At 40.0% G+C, this 19,416-nt stretch overlaps 1 protein-coding gene across 2 annotated transcripts; it reads left to right on the top strand.

Annotated features, from left to right (window-relative positions):
• The first annotated feature begins 1,733 nt into the window (after positions 1-1,733).
• LOC559107 (lactase/phlorizin hydrolase) lies at positions 1,734-18,152 on the top strand. 2 transcript variants are annotated; one of them, XM_073913164.1, is made up of 18 exons: positions 1,734-1,899; positions 5,308-5,631; positions 7,544-7,614; positions 7,704-7,787; positions 7,971-8,070; positions 8,156-8,240; positions 8,343-9,024; positions 9,105-9,750; positions 10,901-12,454; positions 12,626-12,894; positions 12,983-13,273; positions 13,357-13,555; positions 13,651-13,853; positions 15,707-15,813; positions 15,890-16,021; positions 16,104-16,327; positions 16,423-16,671; positions 17,531-18,152. In XM_073913164.1, the coding sequence occupies exons 2-18, from the start codon at positions 5,340-5,342 to the stop codon at positions 17,752-17,754; spliced, it is 5,412 nt and encodes a 1,803-aa protein (XP_073769265.1). In that variant the 5' UTR covers positions 1,734-1,899; positions 5,308-5,339; the 3' UTR covers positions 17,755-18,152. The 2 variants fall into 2 exon arrangements, with proteins under 2 accessions (XP_073769265.1, XP_021334699.1); XM_021479024.3 differs by lacking the exon at positions 1,734-1,899 and having other exon boundaries at positions 4,039-5,631.
• Positions 18,153-19,416: the final 1,264 nt, after the last annotated feature.

The raw sequence follows: 19,416 nt of genomic DNA, 5'->3' as shown, positions 1-19,416 counted from the left end.
AGAGCCGTGGGAACGGAGTGAGGCCACCGCGTAAGTGGATACACCTGCGGTGCGCACCTGCCTAGGATCCCACGGTAGGAGCTCTGGACAATAAATGGAGGAACGATGGCAGAGGAAGCCGAAGGAAGGACCGGGCCCGGACATATTTTACTTTCAGTTGGACTGCCGTCAGTTTGTTTTAGTTTAGATGGCAGTCTCCGTGAGGAGCTGCCGTCACAGTTATTAATAAATAATTTAAACCTGCGTCGGTTCTCCGCCTCCTTCTTCCCGGCGGCTAAAGGGCCGTGAACATCATTACAGTATACTTAAAAAAACTTTTCTTCACTTCTGGGAAATAGAATGCCTTTTAGGGATGGCATATCAGTGCATGTCTTATTTCTGCCCTGCTTTTGTCCAATCGTCCATCTTCTTTCATTTTGTTAGCAACAGTCTTTCAACAATACAATCGCTTCCCAAAGGACGTGATCGGGATCACCTTCATTGTTTCTCATTTTAGAACAATGGTCTCAAACTCAATTCCTGAAGAGCCACAGCTCTGCACAGTTTATCTCCAACCACCTCCAACTTACACCTGCTTAATAGTCTTACGTAGACCTGAACACCTTGATTAGTTAGATCAGCTGTATTTGATTAGCGTTGGTGAAAAACTGTGCAGATCTGCGGCCCTCCGGGAATCGAGTTTGAGACCTATGTTTTAGACCATTTCACTCAGATGTTGCGTAATGGGGAAAAAAGGACAATCTTAACTCCCAGCAAAATAAATGCGCAATGACATTCAGTCATCTTCACCATCCAATATGAGAGTCATTGCAAGAAAATTGTTTGCATTACAATTTGTGGCCCACAAAACAAATAACTCATTCTTCCTAAACAATCATGTCCTCTTGAAATGCTGACTTTGGGGACAAGGCAGGGTTTGGCAGTAGCGCAACCCTACCATCATCCAGAGTCAAGTTCAGGCATGCTTGATGAACCAATAAGGTATGTGGATCACTCACAAGACTAAAGCAAGCAGTAAGAACATCCGTAGAGACAGAAGCTTAATATGGGTATAGTTTTATGCTGACTCACTCAAACTCCTTTGAACCCCACATGGCAAGCACAAATAGTAGCCAGATAAACTTTAATATAAAGATGTTTACCAAATCTATTTGCCAGCCTATATATAGCCTATATATTCTATTATATAGCATGCAGGGGTTTTTGTAATTATTAAATAACTGAAGTAGTAGCCCATTTAAATGTCCCCACTGGACCTCATCTTATAGCTTTTTTTCCAGGACAGTCTTGCGCCAAAAATAACTTAAATATGGTAGTTTCACACAGCCAGGTTTTATTGCAGATGTTGTACAGATGGAAATATGCGATGAAGGTCAATGGAAATCTTTGGATTACCAGAGCTATGGAGCATGGTAATAATGCTAGGGGATTTCCAGGAGCTTGTATAATGTTGAGGAAATACAGGAACACAACACATACAGGAACAACAATGGAGTATAGGAGGAGATGATAATCACATGTAGCATCAGCAAAAGCTGGCAGCATGATTCAGAGTCCTATCTGTGAAGGATTCTAGACAGTGAGTCAATGGGAATAGGGTGCTTGTGTTGAGGGTGTTGCAGATTGGGTAATGGTGAACAGGTGCGCATGAACTTAGTACACAGGTGATTGAGACTGGTGATTAGTAAGAGAGCCTGGAGTATCCATGACAAACAGATAATGGCTGTTTTTCAATTCCAAGAACCTAGAGAACGGACTTGCGTTCTTCTGGAGAACGGTCTTGCCAGGTGTCCTCGGAAGAACGAACACAGGAGATCGCGAGGACAGAGAACGCGTCCTTTGAGAAATGAGATGCTGCGTTCTTCCTGATGGTCACGTGACCTTCACACGTTTTAAATGGTAAATTATTTAAACATTAACGTTACAGCATTCATACAACGATTTATTGTTTGTCCCATTTTCAAAATATATACTCTGCATAAAAACATTATAAATATACGATGCACAATATAAATAAAACAGATTTTAATACGAATTTCACCAAACAAACATCCTTAATGTGTATATTCATTTATTAAGATATTCATGGTGATGTTTAGTTTCATTTAGGGAAACACCTGAGGTAAAAAGTAATATCTCTGAACTTTAATAATAAATATGAATAAAATGCTGCGCTTCCCTCCTCCAGTCGCAATGACTTCTGGGACTTCCAGAGCGAGTTCGGTGCTCAAGTCGATATCAAGAACACATCCGGGCAGTTTCAAGTGTCCTCCGTACTTGCAGTCTTGAGTATTGGAACTGAACTTAGGCAGCTGATGATGACGCTGCACGAGAACACGAGGACGCAAGAACGCTGAAGAATGCATATTGAGAAACAGCCAATGGTTGCATCTGAAATTGCATACTTCCATACTATATAGTACGCTAAAATCAGTATGCAAGCCAAGTAGTATGTCCGAATTCATAGAATTCGAAAATCAGTATGCTAGATGTACCCGCATGACCTTCTACTTTCAGCAAGATTCTGAAGTGCGCATCGAATGGACTCTATGCCACATGATGCCCTGCAAGAGATTTCATGAATGGGAGTGACGCGACGCAACTTATGCTGTATTCATTCTGTATTCATACTTTTCCAACAGCCGGGTAGTACGTTTAAATTTAAATGCAATGCCTATTGAGTAGTAGGCAGTTTCAGATGCAGTTGATATTTCTGCCTAAAACCCCGTTGTAAACAATGATTTAACTTTGTTGAAAGAAGAGGTTTTATAGCAAATTAAAACCTGTAACCCTTAGTTACAGTCATCAGGACCAAAGGGTGTGCAGAACATTTTATCCAAGCCTCCTGATGAAGAGCTAGAAGGTTCAACTAAACCAGTGGTTTTCAATTCCAGTCCTCGCCCTTCCTGCCCTGCACATTTTGTATGTCTTCCTTACTTGACACACCTGATTAAGATCATTAGCTCATTAGCAGAGAGATCCATGAACTGATTCCTGTGTGACAAATAAGAGAGACATACAAAATAAAATGGGGCCCGGAAACCGGAATTGAAAAACCACTGCACTAAACTGACTCTATTAACTATAGGTCTCAAACTCAATTCCTTGAGGGCCACAGCTCTGCACAGTTTTGCTCCAACCCTAATTAAACACAGCTGATCCAACTAATCAAGGTGTTCAAGACAACTAGAGACTTTAAAGCAGGTGAGAGTCAGAGGTGGTTGGAGTTAAACTAAGCAGAGCTCCAGACATCCAGGAATTGTGTTTGAGACCAATGCTATAGGCCAGTGGTTCTCAAACTGTGGTACGTGTACCACTACTGGTACGCAGGCTTCCTTCTAGTGGTACGCGGAGGAATGAAATATGTCTTGTACATGCTTCACACATTTCCAAGTTTACCAAAAATGATGTATATAATATGCCATATATGACATATAGCCTATATTTCTGAGGTAATCTGCCATGATCTTTCTAACTGTGCAGTTGTAGCTGCTTTACTGGGCCTACTACGCTACTGTATTTCAATACTACTCGTTTTGGTGGTACTTGGAGAGACAAATTTTTTCTAAGGTGGTACTTGATGAAAAAAGTTTGAGAACCACTGCTATAGGCTATAGGTCTTAAACTCGATTTCTGAAAGGCCGCAGCTCTGCACAGTTTGATCAAACCAAGCTGATCCTACTAATCAAGGTGTTCAAGTCTATTAAACTAGAGACTATTAAGCAGGGGAGAGTCAGAGGTGGTTGGAGCTAAATTGTGCAGAGCTGTGACCCTCCAGGAATTAAGTTTGAGACCACTGCTATAAACCACAGGTGTCAAACTCGGTTCCTGGAACCCTAAATAACCATAATTATACACACCTGATCAAACTAATTAAGTGCTTTAGGCTTGTTTGATGCATACAGATGGGTGTGTTGAAGCAGGGCTGGAACTGGAACCTGCTTTAGACTGAGGGGGCTGTCACCCTCTAGTGGCCAGAGTGAAAAAAAGCCAGAGACTGATCTCTCAGTTATTTATCTTTATGTTGTTCTTGGCTCCCTGTGCCCTCAACATTGAGCCTGAAAGTGACAGAGGGTGTTTTATTTGCTTTAAACAGAGAAGCTCAAATGCTCTGTGACAATTCACTTTAGAAATTGACATTGAACTCAGCCGACCACATTCTCTTAGTGGCTACATTTTTCACACTTGAACATCCATGCAACATTTTAAATCAGTTCAGTTTAATTCAGATCAATTTAATGCAAATGTCACTACTGAAGGCAAACCCACTGGATGATCCACAGGATGGCGATGTAACACCACAATTTTATTTGTCAATATTCATGCTAGCTTGTTTCTAAGACCGCTTCTCTTCTCCATTTACATGACATCACTTGGGTCTATCATTCCTATGTCTATAACTATGCCAACCAACTCTACCTTTCATTCCAGCCCAATTTATCTATTCATCAAATAAAGGTATTAAATAAAAAAAATCTTACAGATCAACTGAATGCTTCATTAAAAAGCTGACACATTGTGTCCTGTTAATCCATCCATAAGCTACCATAACCACCTTAATGTCACTCTAGTACAAAGTACTTTGAGATTGATTTTATCAGACGGTTTGTTAGATAAGATTTAATGTTTTGCACGGTGAATATATTGCTGTCTTCTGTAATTTCCCTTACGCTCTTGATTTTATTACAACTTTTGTTTATCACAATAACTTCTAATGAAGCATGACTTCAAGCTTTATTCAAACGGACAGCAGGGACTGCTTTAAAGGTAAAACATTTTTAATAAACAAACTGTTGAAATGAGAGAAAAAAATGTTTTGAGGCTATATAATGTTAAAGTGTTATTTGCAGCCCAGTGTTTCTAAATGACTACTATTCTTACTCTATAGCAAACTTATCTTAGTCCAGAGTCTATATGATGAAAACTTAACGACTACCATAAATTGTACCACTAGAGTTGACCTGTGACTCTGATATAGGTATGTCTCTTTCTAAGATTAGCAGTGGTTATAAAGAGCCTTGAGCACTGCATTTCTTTGCAACACTCTCATGATGAAGATCCTAGGGGGATTTCTTTCTCTGGGTGTGTTGGCTATTTTCTGGAGCTACATTAATGCAGATGAACAGGAGTTCATGCTACTTGCGGGTCCTCTGACCACCAGCCAGAATTTACCTTCAGAGGAACAATATGTGTTTAACTGTAGAGGTCCACTGCCACAACAATCCAAAGACTACTTCTTGTACCTTCAAAGGAGAGGGGTGACCAACTTCAAGGTTCTCCTGTCTTGGTCTCATATTCTTCCTACAGGTGATGCCAACCAGCCACATGAAGAAACTGTGATGTGCTTTAAGACGCTTGTACAACAGCTGACTGAATCAGGCATCAAACCTCTGCTGGTTCTCCATCGTTCTGCAGTACCAGAACTCTTCAGAGCCAAATATGGAGGCTGGGGGAATCCATTGCTAGTGCAGATTTTTGAGCAGTATGCAGGATTTGTGTTCAGCACATTTAGGGATCACGTTGACACGTTCGTCACATTCAGCCACCTGCATGAGCTACAACATGAAGAACTTCAAAATGCTCTCCAGTCCCATGAAAATGCTTACAAAGTCTGCCATCAACAGTTCAAAGGTAAGATATATGAACTCTTATGCAGAAATAAACTGTGGGTATGAGCTCTATCACTAGGGCTGGTGTCTTTTTAGTAGGTCCACGTTTTACCTGAAGCGTCCATATTGATATCTCAAACTTAATGTCATGAGGTACTCTTTTGCATTGTTTAGGTACTAATATGTATCAATATGGAGACTCAGGTACAAATGTGTATCTTTTGAAAAGTTACTTCCCTAGTGATAGCTCGCATACCTTTATATTTGACAGTGTGTACATAAAACAAATAAGGATTAGTTGTCAAGGGCTAACAGTAACTCTGCACTGCTAAAAAATCCAGCTAAAACCAGCTTAGGCTGGTTGGCTAGTTTTAGCTGGTCGACCAGCCTGGTTTTAGATGGGTTTTGGCCATTTCCAGGCTGGTTTCCAGCCATTTCCTTAGCTGGTCAGGCTGGAAAATTACCAGCCAAATCCAGCTAAAACCAGCTTGACCAGCCTGGTTTAAGCTGGATATAGCTGGTTTTGACTGGACTCCCAGCTTGGCTAGGCTGGTCAAGCTGGTTTTAGCTGGTCATCTCCCAGCCTGACCAGCTAAGACCAGGCTGGAAATGGCTGGAAACCAGCCTGGAAGTGGCCAAAACCCCTCTAAAACTAGCCTGGTCAACCAGCTAAAACCAGCCAACCAGCCTAGACTGGTTTAAGCTGGATTTTTCAGCAGGGTGGAGGTTCTGAGCTCAGTTTAATTCGCACAGTTTGAAGAAAAACCACACTAGTGAAACAACAACTAGACAATGGTTTGAATCCTGCTTGTAGTGGAGAGGTTAGACTAGTAAGGGTGACACTTGTGGACAATGGTGGCCAGATAGTAGGAGCTATGTTATCAAACTTCACTCTCCTGGCCTCAAGAGGCTAACCAGCTAGTAACACTTGAGGCTGTATCCTGGTTATATCTGCCTCCCATATTAGAAATGCTGGTGCAAATCCTGCTTGCATTTGTGGCAAACGTCAAACAGCCAAAATCGAGTAACAAAGTATGGCTAAAACAAAGTTTGTTTTGAGTTCATTTTTGGCAGTTCAAAACAGCTCACCAATGCAAATTTTTGGTAAAATAATTTTAGGTTTTAAAGACTTATACAGGTCAAACAGGAGAACCACATCAACCACAACCACATCGAGTTAGCAACATGAATAAACTGGAGGAGAGAGTAGCAGAATCAATCCACCTGTACAATCACTCTGTCAGAAAGTCGCGCCACATCTTTTAAAGTTCTAAACATTGTTCCATTTGGTGTCTTTTTGCAGCAAATAGAAACAAAGTAAAGGTATGAAAGGCTAGAAAAGGCGGTTTGTTTATGTTCATGAAACTTTTATTCTATCCCAGCTGCCAAAATTGTAGTGATTAGGAGTATACATGAACACTTTTACAACCCTGGGTAACACTTTATTTTGATGGTCCACTTGACTATTAGTAGACTGTCTGCTTAATAGCTGTTGATACTGCTCCTTCGACAGACATATAACTGACTATAAGATGCTTTGCAAGTACATGTCAGCTAGCACTAACCCTAACCCCAACCCCAACCTAACAGTCTAGTTATAATCTAATGAGAATTAGTTGACATGTAGATGCAATGTAACAAACGGACCATCAAAATAAAGGGTGACCCAACCCAGACTACTGCAGTGCAGGTGTGTATAGCGTACCTCAGCCTTTTCAAACTTCTTTTTGCTCCCAGTGACAGCGTTTAAACCTTTATTCCTGGGTGTAAAAAAAAAAAAAAAAAAACTTTAATAGGCTGTACCAACACACACATTTCAAAAGATATAGAATTATTGTATTCAAAGGGTATATTCACATAGCATCTGACTTCAATAGCGTAGTTAATTTGTACAACTAGGCTGTCACTTATTATGATGCTTATTTGGTTTTCAGGGCTTCGTTTGTCTCTTGGAATCAGAGCTAGTCATGCTACATCCATTTATCAAATGGGATCAAAAATTATGGTAAAAGCTAAATCTGATTATCATGTACATTGTTGGTCAATGGTTAATATTATGTAGTTTATCAAATACTTCTCTTATCACATTTTCAGACACATGTGGATTTCCTCTCAGTGCACATGCAGTTCAACTGCAAAATGCAGACAGCTCTTACTGAGGAATTGAGAAAAGTACAGGTAAGTGGCTTATCTGGCCCAGCAAGGATTATATAATCATCTTCACAATAGATCAACCTAGTAATTAGCCATAAGATTTCATAAGACTTCATAACTCAGCTGGTTTTTAATACTGAAATACTGCTTAAATTGCATTATGACATTTTTCAAGGACACTGAAATGGTATTTGATAATCTTTGCAGATAGTCAGCGGTCAAAAGTCCCTCCTTATTTATCAGCTGACAGTGAATGATTGTGATGGATATGAACATGATTTCCAGCCACTTACTGTAGTTCTTGGAGGTAAGCGTTAGCATAACTAATGCATCCAAATGCTGCTGCTCATGAAAATAAAAAACAGTCGCTAACCTACTCTTATTAATGCCAGTTTTACAGAACAAAGATTATAAAATCATAGGCTGTGACATCACACATGTTTTTGAGAAGCTAGATTATGAAGAAACACCCAGAAGGTAATTCTGAGATCAAAATCATACATATTTACAGTTAGAACACTTACTGTTATTTCACATATACAACAGTTACTGTTATACAAAAAGTATGATCTCTTTTAGTCTGCAGAAAGAAGATGCTATGTCTGTCTTCAATCAGAAATCAGCTTCTGCATTCTCATATCAGAAGGTTTGGGAGAAATTCAAAACTCAGACTGAAGCTGAGCGGGACCAGTTCCTCAGTGGTTCCTTCCCAGTTGATTTTGAATGGTCCGTCTCCAGTGAGAGTTTCAAAGTCGAAGGTGGATCAGCAGAACACGGGAAGGGTGAAACCATATGGGACCGTTTTAACCATGAGGCCGGGGTCAACGAATCCATTTTGGGCTGTGATAGTTATCACAAGGTGGACTATGATGTGTATCTTCTTAGAGGCATGATGGCACCAAATTATCAGTTCTCAATTTCTTGGGCTCGCATTTTTCCCACTGGACGCAAAGAAAGTTTTGTTGAAAAGGGGGCTGCTTATTATGATAAGATGATTAATACACTCCTGCAATCAGGAATCGAGCCCACTGTTACCCTGCATCACTGGGACCTTCCCCAAGCTCTACAGGAATCAGGAGGCTGGATTAATGACTCCATTGTTGAAGCTTTCAAAGAGTTTTCTGACTTCTGCTTCTCTCGTTATGGAGACAGGGTCAAAACATGGGTCACCTTTGGCAGTCCTTGGGTAGTGAGCAATTTGGGATATGGAACAGGCGTATATCCTCCAAGCATTAAAGACCCAGTATCTGCCTCTTACAAGGTGTGTATGTCAGTATAAGGAAGTACCAAATATTGTATAATTTTTTGTACATAATGCCAATTTCTTTCTGGTATTTACAGGTGACGCACAATATTCTGAAATCTCATGCTGAAGCCTGGCATATTTATAATGATAAATACAGGAAACTGTATGGTGGAAAAGTGGGCATTGCTCTGAACTCAGATTGGGCAGAGCCGAGGGATCCCTCAAGTGATCAGGATGTAGCAGCAGCTGAGCGTTATCTAAACTTCATGCTGGGCTGGTTTGCTCATCCAATATTTGTAGATGGAGATTATCCAGCGGTGCTGAGGGAGCAAATTGAGAAAAAGAAAAAATTGTGTGACCAAGACCTGGCAAGACTCCCTGTCTTCACCGAGGCTGAGAAACAAAGAATTCAAGGCACAGCTGATTTCTTCGGACTAAACCACCAAACATCCCGACTGATTAGTGAGAATTTGACTAGCTGTGATGCAGGGCCAGATAATGTTGGGGACTTCCAGGCTCATATTGACCCTACATGGCCCACTACATCTTCTGACCAGATCCAGTCTGTTCCATGGGGGCTCCGGCGGTTATTGTATTACATCTTTTTAGAGTACACATCTATCACAAAGGTGCCCATCTATATCACAGGAAATGGAATGCCAACTGAGTATACTGGTGACGGGATCAATGACACTCTGCGTGTTGACTATCTCAAAGCTTACATTAATGAAGCAATGAAAGGTAAGAATGAAAGGTAAAAAAACAGGGGCCTCATGTATCAACGCTGCGTACGCACAAAAACTTTGCGTACGCCAGGTTTCACGCTCAGAATCTCTCACGTTTGGATTTACTAACAATGAACTGAACGTGGGAATGTGCACAGCTCCACGCCAGCTTTATAGCTGGCGTACGCACATTTTTTGTGCGTGTCTGTTTTATTTCCATTGGCGACTCCTAGAGGCAGTTGTGTTAAATTCCTGTATATAAGGTTTCCATACCATACAGTTGACCAGCTAAACATTAAAGCACAATTTGCAGCGGTCGCCTGTTTTCCCAATGTAATCTGAGCTATCTACTGCACGCACATTGCTATAAAAACACTGAAGATGAATTTCCATGCGTAAATCAGAAACATTTCCATTTAATAAATGTGCAAATAAAATATGATGCACAAACTTATTGATGATTCCTACTTGTCTTTCTCGTGATAAATAGTAGGCAAAATCTGATATGTAGCGGGGGAAAAAAGAAGAAAGATGCTCAAGACTGTTAAGGGCGTTGCAACATTTTACAGATATAAACCACACTATTTCTTTTTTAATTCACTCAGTCCAATGTTCAGACCCAACTGAGTTAACCGCATCAGCTAAACTCTCCCACTCTATTTTTTTCTTTTGCTGTTAATTCCGGAGAACAAACTTGCAAATAACACCGCTTTTCTCCGGTCTACCTCCGAAAGCAGCACCTCCAATTCACATTCTGTTCAAAGTTTCTCTTTTTGCTTGCTTTTGCCATTGCTTTTTCGTTGGGTTTTGCCAAAGAAGAGTCATTAGCATATTCATACGAGGGAGGAGGCAGGGAGGGGTTTTGTGCTCGTGCATGTTGCGCTCAGTTTCACGTTCATTCAGATGTACAAAAGAATATGCGTGAGATTCGGCGTACGCAGTGTTTCATACATCTGAATTTTTTTCTGCGTACGCACATTTACAGCTTTGTGCGTACGCAATGTTTTAGTAAGATTTCCACGCAAGTCTTTGTACATTAGGCCCCTGGTCTTTACTATCATGTTTTAACCTGCCATGAAAATTGCAAGATATGATGGTATGGCATTAAAAATAAAATCAAGTTTACTATTTAAATTATATTAACTATCTTTTTTGTGTCTAAACAGCTGTACATTTGGATGATGTTGTCGTTCAGAGGTTTACAGTCCAGTCTCTAATGGATGGATATGAGGGTCCTCCAGGTTACACTCAACGGTTTGGTTTGCACTATGTGAACTTTGATGATCCTGACAGGCCAAGAACCCCTAAAGCATCAGCATACTATTACTCAAAGGTGATTGAGAGAAATGGATTTGCTGAGACTGCAGCAAGCCCTAAGATGCAAATCCATGGAAATCAAGTCGAAAGTAGAAGACTCCCTAGTTTGCCTCCATCTCAAGTGCCTTCAAAATCCAAGGTTGTTTGGGAAAAGTTTTCACCTCAGACCAAATTTGAGAGGCAGCTTTATCACTATGGAACATTTTCAGAGGGATTTCAGTGGGGTGTCTCATCTTCAGCTTATCAAGTTGAAGGTGGCTGGAATGCAGATGGAAAAGGACCAAGTGTTTGGGATACTTTCACTCAGAAACCTGGTAATATCCCAAACAATGCCAATGGCGATGTTGCATGTGATAGCTACAATAAAGTAGATGAGGATCTACACATGTTGAGGGCCCTAAAAGTGAAGACTTACAGATTCTCATTGTCATGGTCTCGGATCTTTCCAAATGGCTATAAATCTTCCCTTAACCAGAAGGGGGTGGATTACTACAACAGGCTCATAGATGGTCTCATAGCAAATAATATCACACCCATGGTGACTCTCTACCATTGGGACCTGCCGCAGGCTTTACAGAACATCCATTGGGACAACACTGAAATGATTGGCTTATTCAATGAATATTGTGACTTCTGCTATGCAACATTTGGAGATAGGGTGAAGTTTTGGATCACCTTTAATGAACCCCAGACGATTGCATGGTTGGGATATGGGCTGGGTCAGATTCCACCTAACGTGAAGCAACCAGGAGATGCTCCATACAGGGTTGCACACAACCTCCTGAAAGCTCATGCACAAGCTTATCACACATATGATGAGAAATACAGGGCATCTCAAGGTGGTCTGGTATCCATTAGTCTGAATGCTGAATGGGCAGAACCCCTGGATGTCAACATCCCTCGAGAGGTTGTGGCTGCAGACCGAGCCCTTCAGTTCCAACTAGGTTGGTTTGCACACCCCATATTTAAAAATGGTGACTACCCTGAAGCCATGAAGTGGCAAGTTGGCAACAAGAGTGAACTGCAAGGCTTGAAGGAATCCCGCTTACCTCATTTTACTGACCAAGAAAAAGCCTTTATCCAAGGAACAGCTGATGTATTCTGCATTAACACATACACTACCAAAGTCGTGCGCCATGTGACCAGCAGACTTAATATCGAATCCTATCAGACTGACCAGGATATTGAGAAGGACAAGGCAGATGGCTCTGAAAATACAGCTGTTAGTGAGCAGAAAGCTGTTGCTTGGGGACTCAGGAGACTTCTCATTTGGTTGAAAGAAGAGTATGGAAATCCTGAGATTTATATTACGGAAAATGGTGTAGCTACAGGCACTGCCATTACGACAGATGACACTGATAGAATATTCTACTTGAAGACCTATGTTGATGAGGCTCTTAAAGGTATAGTTGCATTGTTCATGTAAACCAATCATAAACATACATTTTTGAGATTTGTACACAACTGCCAAATATTTACCCCTGCAACATAAGACTGGTTTTGTGTCCCAGGGTCAGAGATATATTGTATAATATTGACAAACTGTAAATCGTTTATATTTGCTCTCACTTTAGCACACAATTTGGATGGAGTACGTGTTAAAGGATACATTGCTAGTTCTCTCATGGACTCCTTTGAGTGGCTAAATGGCTACAATGTTGGCTATGGACTTCACCATGTGGACTTTAAGCATTCAAGTCGACCAAGAACCCCAAAGCGCTCAGCTCACCTCTACTTTGATATAATGAGAAATAATGGCTTTCCAATGCCCGTGGAGGAAAAAATGCTATATGGACATTTCCGAGAGGGATTTGTATGGAGCACAGCAACCGCTGCATATCAGGTACAATTCGATTTGTATTTAGAATCATTATCATGTACTTGCTCAGAGATAAAGAGAAAATATTGTATGCAATGCTACATCACCGCAGATAGAGGGCGCCTGGAGAGCTGATGGAAAAGGCCTAAGCATTTGGGACAAATTTGCACACACTTCTTTAAAGATATCCCAAGATGAAAATGGTGACATTGCCTGTGACAGCTACAACAAGATCGAAGAGGATATCGATAATCTCAAAACACTGAGGGTCAACCACTATCGATTTTCTATTTCATGGCCCAGAATTCTGCCAGATGGAACAAACAGAAAAATAAATGAGGCTGGGCTCAACTACTATCACAGACTGATAGATGTTCTCTTGGCAGCCAATATCAAGCCACAGGTAAACTATTTCATAACACAATAGAAATATAGACAAATATTTCACTCATTTCTAACAGTCTGTTGATCAACTTGAACTGGTAGGTGACTCTGTACCACTGGGATCTGCCACAAGCTCTCCAGGATGTCGGTGGCTGGGAGAATGACACTATTGTTGATAGATTTAAAGACTATGCTGATGTTGTATTTAACAGTCTAGGAGACAAAGTAGAGTTTTGGATTACTATAAATGAACCCTACAATGTTGCAATGGTTGGACATGGCTATGGAAGTGCAGCACCAGGTATAATTCTCATTAAAAAGAAACCTTTTCCACATACAAAATATGCTTAGCTCATCACTGTTAATAGTTAGTAATGCAATGGCTGTTCTGTTTAGGTATAACTTTCAGACCAGGCACTGCGCCATATATTGTGGCACACAACCTTATTAAGGCTCATGCTGAGGCCTGGCATCTGTATAATGATAAGTATCGTGCAAAGCACGGTGGGATTGTTGGCATCACTATAAACTCTGACTGGGCTGAACCAAGAAATCCATACAAACAGGAAGACGTAGATGCTGCCAGGCGTGTGGTTCAGGTATAGTTTTGTTGTTATGCAATTTCTACATCAACGTTTCATGAATATGTCTTTAAATATGTACATATGTAATGCCAAAGTTAAGTCATTTCACTCGTTGGCCATTTATGAAATGCCTCTCGGACATACAACTGCAAGTGCCTTGAATGAGGAAGCATCATTTCCTTGAACGGGGAAACATCATCTCACCAAAACCCTTTGTCAACCTTATGATTAAATTTCCTTTTTGTAATCACCAATAAAATTCAACAACAACTGTCTTCACAACTTCATTTCTAAACATTCAAATCAAATTTTAAAAATTCAGGTTGCCCAAGCTAATACGCAATCGCGCTTTAAAGGAATGTGATCCCGACACCAACCTCCTTTATATCAGTTTCTGGAGGACACGCTCGTACATCATCTTTCAATCAAGCTATTTACAACTGTAAGAATGTGTTATACATGAATAATGCCTCATCCAATTGCTTCTTCTTCTGCAACTTAATCCTGATGGCAAATCTTTTCCCAAAATGACAGTGACATGTTTGTGGGTGTTCAAGTTGCATTTGAATGGTGGAAGCAGGAATTCATGAGGTCACATAGGACAGACTTTACCTTGCGTATAATTCATAAAGATTACATTTTTTTTAAAAGTAGAAATTTCAAGCTTTACCTACATTTCTTATATCTTTGAGGCAAGTATTTGCTGATTCCAGCATACTTGTTGACCCCAGGAAGGTTCATAACAATGAAGCTGCAGAAACACAAGTCATCAAAGCACGAGTCTGGCCAGTCCCCTGCTCCAGGGAATTGTCAGTCTATAGCACAGGTGTCAAAGCTAGTTCCTGTAAGGCCGGAGCTCTGCACAGTTTAGTTTCAATCCTAATTAAACACACCTGATCAAACTATTTAAGTCCTTCAGGCTTGTTTGAAACCTACCGGTAAAGCTGCGGTCACACTTGAGTTTAAGCGTGCGAAATTCTGTCGTACGGCACTGTGAAAAAAGGTGGGATTAAACAAGATGATTAGATACTTAAAAAAGCGAGAGATTGGTCCATATTTTACATTTCTGTCCAGAGGTCGTGTTTTTATCCTTGATTGGTCTCACACAGTGAAGTGATGCGATTTCACAGGTCAGAGTTCACCAAGCTTGAACTCTATAACACAGCGAACTGCGAAACTTGTCGCACGAGCTTGCATTTCCAGTCTGACGCATTAACGTGCGTATTAATGGAAGTCTATGGGGAGAAAAGTACAATGTGACTGCAGCTTATGTGTGTTGAAGCAGGGTTTGAACTAAACTGTGCAGAGCTGCGGCCCTCCAGGAACTAGCTTTGACACCTGTGATCTATAGTGATCAATTATTGGCTCCTTTACTAAAAGACGAGGCTCCCTTTACAAGCTAACAATGAAGCTGCAGAAACTGTCGTTAAAACACAAGTCTGGACCAGGGCCCTCCCCCAGTAAATTGTCAGTTTATAGCACATGTGTCTAAGCCAATTCCTTAAGGGCTGCAGCTCTCCACAGTTAAGTTTCAACTTTAATTAAACACACCTGATCAAACTAGTTGAGTCCTTCAGGCATGTTTGAAACCTACAGGTAAGTGTGTTGAGGCAGGGTTGGAACTAAACTGTGCAGAGCTGCAGCCCTCCAGGAACTGGCTTTGACACCTGTGCTATAGACTGACAATTCTATGAGGGAGGCGCCCTGTGATCAATGATTGGCTCCTTTACTAAAAGACGAGGCTTTCTTCACTAGAACAGCCATATTGACTGTTACATTCTTCCCTATGAAAAACTATACAAGTTACACGTCTTGTGTATTCTATAGTTTTTGATAATGTACCACTGCTTTTTTGTCCCTCTAAACAGTTTCAGCTTGGTTGGTTTGCTCATCCAGTGTTCAATGGAGATTACAGTGATTTAATGAAGGATATTGTTCGAGAAAGAAGTCTGGCAGCTGGCCTACCTAAATCAAGGTAAATATGGATATTATTTTTCTCAAGACTTTGGATGCTTCTAAATGACTTAACATTTTCATTTTACATTTGACAGGCTTCCAGAATTTACCCCAGAAGAAGTAGCAAGAATTAAAGGTACTCATGATTATTTTGGATTCAACCACTACACCACTGTTTTAGCCTATAATTTTGACTACAAGGATCTCCAGCACTATGATGCAGACAGGTAACATTTTAGTTGTAACTGTTTCTGGCACACTTTGCTTGGTTTACAAGCATTCGTATTACAATACTGCCTTCTATTTCAGAGGTGTAGGAACTGTTACGGATCGTACATGGCTAGATTCCGGATCCTTTTGGCTGAAAGTAACTCCTGTGGGATTCCGAAAGATTCTGAATTTCATTAAGGAGGAATATGGAGACCATACTATTTACATTACAGAAAACGGGGTGTCAGAACGAGGGCCAGTCAATTTGAATGACATCCCCCGAATCCACTACTATGATAACTATATCAATCAGGCCCTGAAAGGTAAAGATTTTTTTCCCCTTTGAGATGTAATTTAAGACAGCATTCATTTTCAGTTATCATTTTCAGTTAACTCTTGAATAAATTTTATTCTTTAGCATATATGCTGGATGGTGTGGACATCCGTGGTTACGCTGCCTGGACATTAATGGACAATCTGGAATGGGCAACAGGTTTTGATGATAGATTTGGCCTCTTTTATGTCAATCGATCAGATCCCAATTTACCACGTATTCCTAAGAAATCTGTTTGGAACTATGCTACTATAATCAACTGCAATGGCTTCATAAGCCCAGAAGAACGTCCACATAAATGTCAGGTCCATGAACCTGAAGACGACACTCCGGGTATCTATCTTTCATCCATCCATCTATCTTTCTGACCATCCATCTATCTGCTCATTCATCCATCTCTATATCTGTCTATCTATCTATCTATCTATCTATCTATCTATCTATCTATCTATCTATCTATCTATCTATCTATCTATCTATCTATCTATCTATCTATCCATGAATTCTTCCATCCACCCATACATCTCTCTATCCACTCATCCATCCATCATCCGTTCATCTATCCATCTCTCTATCTGTCCATCAAACCATCTTTTCAACTATCCATTTATCTATCTTTCTGTCTTTCTATCCATCTGTCAATCCATCCATCTTTCTGACATTCCATCTATCTGCTCATTCATTCATTCATTCATTCATTCATTCATTCATTCATTCATTCATTCATTCATTCATTCATTTATTCATTCATTCATTTGCCTGTCTACCTATCTGTCTGTCCATAATTCCATTTTTCCATCTATCTATCTATCTATCTATCTATCTATCTATCTATCTATCTATCTATCTATCTATCTATCTATCTATCTATCTATCTATCTATCTATCATCTGTCTCTCTGTCTATCCATCCATCCATCTTTCTATCCATCTATCCATTCATCTATCTTCCTGTCTGTCTATCCATCCGTTAATCCATCCATATTTCTGACCATCCATCTATCTGCTTATTCATTCATAAATCTATTCATCCATCATCCTTCCTTCAATCCATCATCTTATTCATCTGTCAGTCTGTCTGTCTGTTTAATCACCCATCTATATGCTCATCTATCTATCTATCTATCTATCTATCTATCTATCTATCTATCTATCTATCTATCTGAAAAATAATTTTCTTCTTTTTTTTACAGGAATTACTACTATACCTCCACCTGTTGAGGAACTGTCGATCAGCTTCTTGGGTTTGGAAGTGTCTGTTTCTGATGCTGAACTTGCTCTTAATGTCCTCTTCAGTCTCTCTATTATTGCTGCCGTCACTGTTATCCTCTTGGTGTATGGACTTGTCAAGGCCTCCAAAAAACAAAAACATCCTGCAGGGGAATACATTGACCTTGAGAAAAAAGACAAGTTCTGAACATTATTCTGTAGTTAATTTCACAGTATGATACGTTTTGCTGTAGTGGAATGTTTTTTGAAAATGAATACTATTCATAGCATTCAATTATTTGGTTAGATTTAACTCCCTCAGAAGCTATGTACTATAGTATTTACAAAACTGAAAATTTAAGTTATTACATCTTAATTTCACTATGTACCATCAGGAAATATTGAAGTATGAACATGGTGACACTCTGCTTTGAAACATTATTATATAATGTTAACCTCCTTATTCTTCTATATATTGTTATTTTCCAATTGCATAAGCCTACTTTGCTAGTCTTTTTAATGTGTTCATTTGATTGTTGTTGGTTTTGCCTATGCGGTAAATATTACCTTTGTAAGTGCAACAGTCAATTAAATTCATAGAATTTTTATATACTTCTCACTTTTACCTGATCCAATATAACACAGTTTAAAATAACAATTCTCCAATGCTATCACCGAAAAATACTAGCCATAACACGTTCACTGTGATGTAAATTAACATGATAAACATATGCAGAGAGATGCATTTAAACAAGACATAGAGTGGATTTGTATTTACCCGATTGCCAGGTCATAAGACTGTCAGTATAATTGGATAATGAGATACTAAAGATTCATATCAGTGCTGCAATAACTTAAACACACACATTTGCTCTTTATCTTAACAATAATAATTTACTTTAGCTTGTAACCTCTGAGGGGAGGGGGTGGGGTTGTGTTTTAGCAAAAACACACAAAGATAACAGATGTTACAAAATATATGTGATAGATCTTTGCTTAGTCAGATAATGCAAACAAAAAAAATGCAGACGGATACAATTAATGCAGTTTGTTTTAAAGCAAAGTTCACTGAAAACTGATTTTGCATTTACGACTGCTTTGACAAGATAAACTGATCATTATTACGCCCATATTTATTATTTAGTCTACAGTTTATTTGTTTTATACAGAAAAATCTTATTTACAGGATTTTTAATGTGCAGATTAATGGATATAGACCAAGTGTGCCGCAAGCCTGCGTTTGAGTGAAGGTCTCGGCCGTTAGATCGCCCCCTGGGGGCTGGCTGCAGTACAAGTCATAAAGCCCGCCTCCTCCGTGTTAATGAAGGAGACTTGAGCCCAAATAAAAAAATTAATTACACTTGCAATAAAATGTGTCGAAAGATGGTTCTGGTCGATTAAGGCACTGATTATTGTGCTGAAATAGGTGCAGATCCTCATTTTTGTAAACAGTTTGTTTTTAGCAGTAATTTAATGCTGGGCGTGTCATCGTGATTAACAGCAGTGATTGACAGTTTCTCAAAGCAGCGCGTCTGAGCTTCGGTAGAAGACTGAAGTGTTATTATTCGATTTCTGTGATATTTTACTATGACAAAATGAGTTCAGCAGTAAACTACAGTTTCTGACATACATGATCTGGTGGAACACTGTTTATTCGCTAAGGTCAGAGCTTTTTTCGGGCTTTATTAGTTTGCTAATAAACGCCTAGCCACCCAGATAGCAAAATACACTGGGGCCAGTTCTTGCCTGGCGGAGACTTACCCCTCAGACTGACTACCTCTGCTGGACCTACTCCGGATGCCTGGACTCACTGCCCGATTCCAGCCTGAGTCAATTGAGCCAGATGCGGCGGGCGAGCGAGCAGGTGCTG

This window comes from Danio rerio, chromosome 9 (genome assembly GCF_049306965.1).
Source record: "Danio rerio strain Tuebingen ecotype United States chromosome 9, GRCz12tu, whole genome shotgun sequence".
Lineage (NCBI taxonomy): Eukaryota > Metazoa > Chordata > Actinopteri > Cypriniformes > Danionidae > Danio > Danio rerio.
This window is presented reverse-complemented; position numbering and strand designations above follow the sequence as displayed.